We start from the raw sequence: 3,415 nt of genomic DNA on the forward strand, positions 1-3,415 counted from the left end.
AAGGCTGAGCGCCAAAGAATTGATGCTTTTGAACTGTGGTGTTGGAGAAGACTCTTGAGAGTCCCTTGGACTGCAAGGAGATCCAACCAGTCCATTCTGAAGGAGATCAGCCCTGGGATTTCTTTGGAAGGAATGATGCTAAAGCTTAAACTCCAGTACTTTGGCCACCTCATGTGAAGAGTTGACTCATTGGAAAAGACCCTGATGCTGGGAGGGATTGGGGGCAGGAGGAGAAGGGGATGACAGAGGATGAGATGGCTGGATGGCATCACTGACTTGATGGACGTGAGTCTGAGTGAACTCCAGGAGTTGGTGATGCATAGGGAGGCCTGGCGTACTGCGATTCATGGGGTTGCAAAGAGTCGGACATGACTGAGTGACTGATCTGATCTGATCTCATTCATATTTACTAAAGTTTCCTTGTCAAAGGTAATTGTATAGCTAAACAAAGGGTCAGTCTAGGAAGGAATGACAGAAAAACATGGATACAAGAATAAATGATTTATTAAGGGCCCTTACCATATTGATGTAATGTGTTTTATTAATGACTCCATATCTGTCTATTATATTTATGCACAATATTTATTAAAACTTTTCTCAATATGAACATTCATTTTCTTTTTTTTTTTGCTTAGAAAAATAGTGCTGCAATAAACATTACACTAAACATTATTGTTTTATAAGTAGTTCTCATATGTATACCCTTACATATTTAGGGTGTTTTTTTTTTCCCTATGAGGAAATCAGTTAGTAATGATTCTATAGCAGTTTTATTTATTTAATAGAGAATATGAAAGTAGAGTATCAGTTCAGTTCAGTTCAGTTGCTCGGTCGTGTCCAACTCTTTGCGACCCCATGAATCACAGCACACCAGGCTTCCCTATCCATCACCATCTCTGGTAGTTTACCCAAACTCATGTCCATCGAATCAGTGATGGCATCCAGCCATCTCATCCTCTGTCATCCCTTTCCCCTCGTGCCCTCAATCCCTCCCAGCATCAGGGTCTTTTCCAACGAGTCAACTCTTCGCATGAGGTGGCCAAAGTATTGGAGTTTCAGCTTCAGCATTAAGTCCTTCCAATGAACACCCAGGACTGATCTCCTTTAGGATGGACTGGTTGAATCTCCTTGCAGTTCAAGGGACTCTCAAGAGTATTCTCCAACACCACAGTTCAATAGCACCAATTCTTCAGTGCTCAGCTTTCTTCACAGTCCAACTCTCACTTCTGTACATGACCACTGGAAAAACCATAGCCTTGACTAGATGGACCTTTGTTGGCAAAGTAATGTCTTTGCTTTTGAATATGCTATCTAGGTTGGCCATAACTTTCCTTCCAAGGAGTAAGCGTATTTTAATTTCATGGCTGCAATCACCATCTGCAGTGATTTTGAAGCCCCCCAAAAATCAAGTCTGACACTGTTTCCACTGTTTCCCTATCTATTTCCCATGAAGTGATGGAGTATCAGATCAGATCAGATCAGTCGCTCAGTCATGTCCGACTCTTTGCGACCCCATGAATCGCAACATCCCAGGCCTTCCTGTCCATCACCAACCCCCAGAGTTCACTGAGACTCACATCCATTGAGTCAGTGATGCCATCCAGCCATCTTATCCTCTGTCGTCCCCTTCTCCTCCTGCCACCAATCCCTCCCAGCATCAGGGTCTTTTCCAATGAATCAACTCCTCGCATGAGGTGGCCAAAGTACTGGAGTTTCAGCTTTAGCATCATTCCTTCCAAAGAAATCCCAGATGGAGTATAGAAAGGCATAAAAAAAGGAAAAATGACATACTTTCAATTATAGCACATCCTGAATATCATATCTTCTTGTTTATTTAGACACCTCTACATATTAGTTTTGGAGAAGGAAATGGCAACCCAGTCCAGTGTTCTTGCCTGGAGAATACCAGGGACGGGGGAACCTGGTGAGCTGCCGTGTCTGGGGTCACACAGAGTTGAACACAGCTGAAGTGACGCAGCAGCAGCAGCACATATTAGTTTACAGTAAGGAGAAAACTGATCTTTAAAAGTAAAACATTGCTAAGTAAATGAACACAATTGACATAAACTTGAGGACATAACTCTCTACTAAAAGGAAATTACAGTATGAGCTGTATTTAAAAATTTAGGACAATATTGAACAGTAAATTTCAATCAAGTCAGTGAACAAATTACATACATAAATGCAGCATAATTTCTGTATTATTTCAAATGTCTCATAATCCTGATAATTAGGGAAGAAATTTTCTCATTGCCTTTCTAACGTCTTTGTTCCGCAGACTATATATGATAGGATTGACCATTGGAGTCAAAATGGTGTAGAAAAGAGATATCATTTTGTCTATTCCTTCATGCTGGTTCGATTCAGGCTTTAAGTAGGTGACAGTGGCTGATCCGTAGAATAAAAGTACAACAGTGATGTGGGAAGAGCAAGTGGAGAAAGCTTTGGTCCATCCTGTATTTGCTGGCAACTTCAGGATGGTGGAGATAATTCTGATGTAGAATCCAAGTATCAGCAAAAAGGGAACAGTGACAAACAATATACCAAATATATAGACCACCATCTCATTCACAAAGATGTCTCCGCAAGCCAGTTTTAATAATGGTGGAATGTCACAGAAGAAATGATTGATTGTGTTGGAGCCACAGAAAGGCAGAGAGAAAATCTGGCATGTTTGGCCTATCTGGACTGGAACAGCACTGATCCAGGAGGCAACCACCAGCCTGATGCGGACCTCAGGGCACATGACCAGGGGATAGTGCAGAGGGTCACAGATGGCCACACAGCGGTCATAGGCCATCACAGCCAGGAGGAAGCACTCAGTGGTTCCAAGGATAAGGAAGAAGCACATTTGTGTAGCACAAGTAAAAAGAGAAATGGTTCCTTTTTGGGTCCAAAGGTCCATGAGCATCCTGGGAAGAGTGATGGATACATAACAGATTTCTAGGAAGGAAAAATTGCCGAGGAAAAAATACATGGGCGTCTGAAGAGTGGCATCTACTCTGGTTATTAGAATTATGATGCCATTCCCCAACAGGATAATCACGTAGATGACTAAGAATATCCCAAAAAGAAACCATTGAAATTGGGGAATATCAGTGAAGCCCAAGAGGACAAATTCCATCATGATAGTGAGATTTGTTTCTGTAATTTTCAAATGATCTTCTCTCTCTAAATTTACATTTCTTGACTGCATTTTCTTTTTGTACAATTGGACTAGGACATGGGCTTTAGTTTTAATCAGTTCTCAGTTACTTTCTTACACACTTGTGTTCTGTGATTTGGGGAGGTTTGATTTGAAATCAGGAGCTATAAACTCATCTGCAGGAAAAAAATCTTAAATGATTTATAATGTTACATCTACATTCTAATAAAATCTATATGTCTCGTCATTTTAATTTAAATTATGCCATGA

At 40.9% G+C, this 3,415-nt stretch overlaps 1 protein-coding gene across 1 annotated transcript; it reads right to left on the bottom strand.

Moving 5' to 3' along the window:
- Positions 1–2,230: 2,230 nt before the first annotated feature.
- LOC104986797 (olfactory receptor 10AG1-like) lies at positions 2,231–3,196 on the bottom strand. The gene has a single exon (XM_010837480.1). The coding sequence runs from the start codon at positions 3,194–3,196 to the stop codon at positions 2,231–2,233; it is 966 nt and encodes a 321-aa protein (XP_010835782.1).
- Positions 3,197–3,415: the final 219 nt, after the last annotated feature.

Source organism: Bison bison, unplaced genomic scaffold (genome assembly GCF_000754665.1).
Source record: "Bison bison bison isolate TAMUID 2011002044 unplaced genomic scaffold, Bison_UMD1.0 scf7180017864074, whole genome shotgun sequence".
Taxonomy (NCBI): Eukaryota; Metazoa; Chordata; class Mammalia; order Artiodactyla; family Bovidae; genus Bison; species Bison bison.

Coding starts and splice junctions, on each gene's coding strand:
- LOC104986797 (XM_010837480.1), bottom strand. CDS start 3,196: ATGCAGTCAAGAAATGTAAATTTAGAGAGAGAAGATCATTTGAAAATT.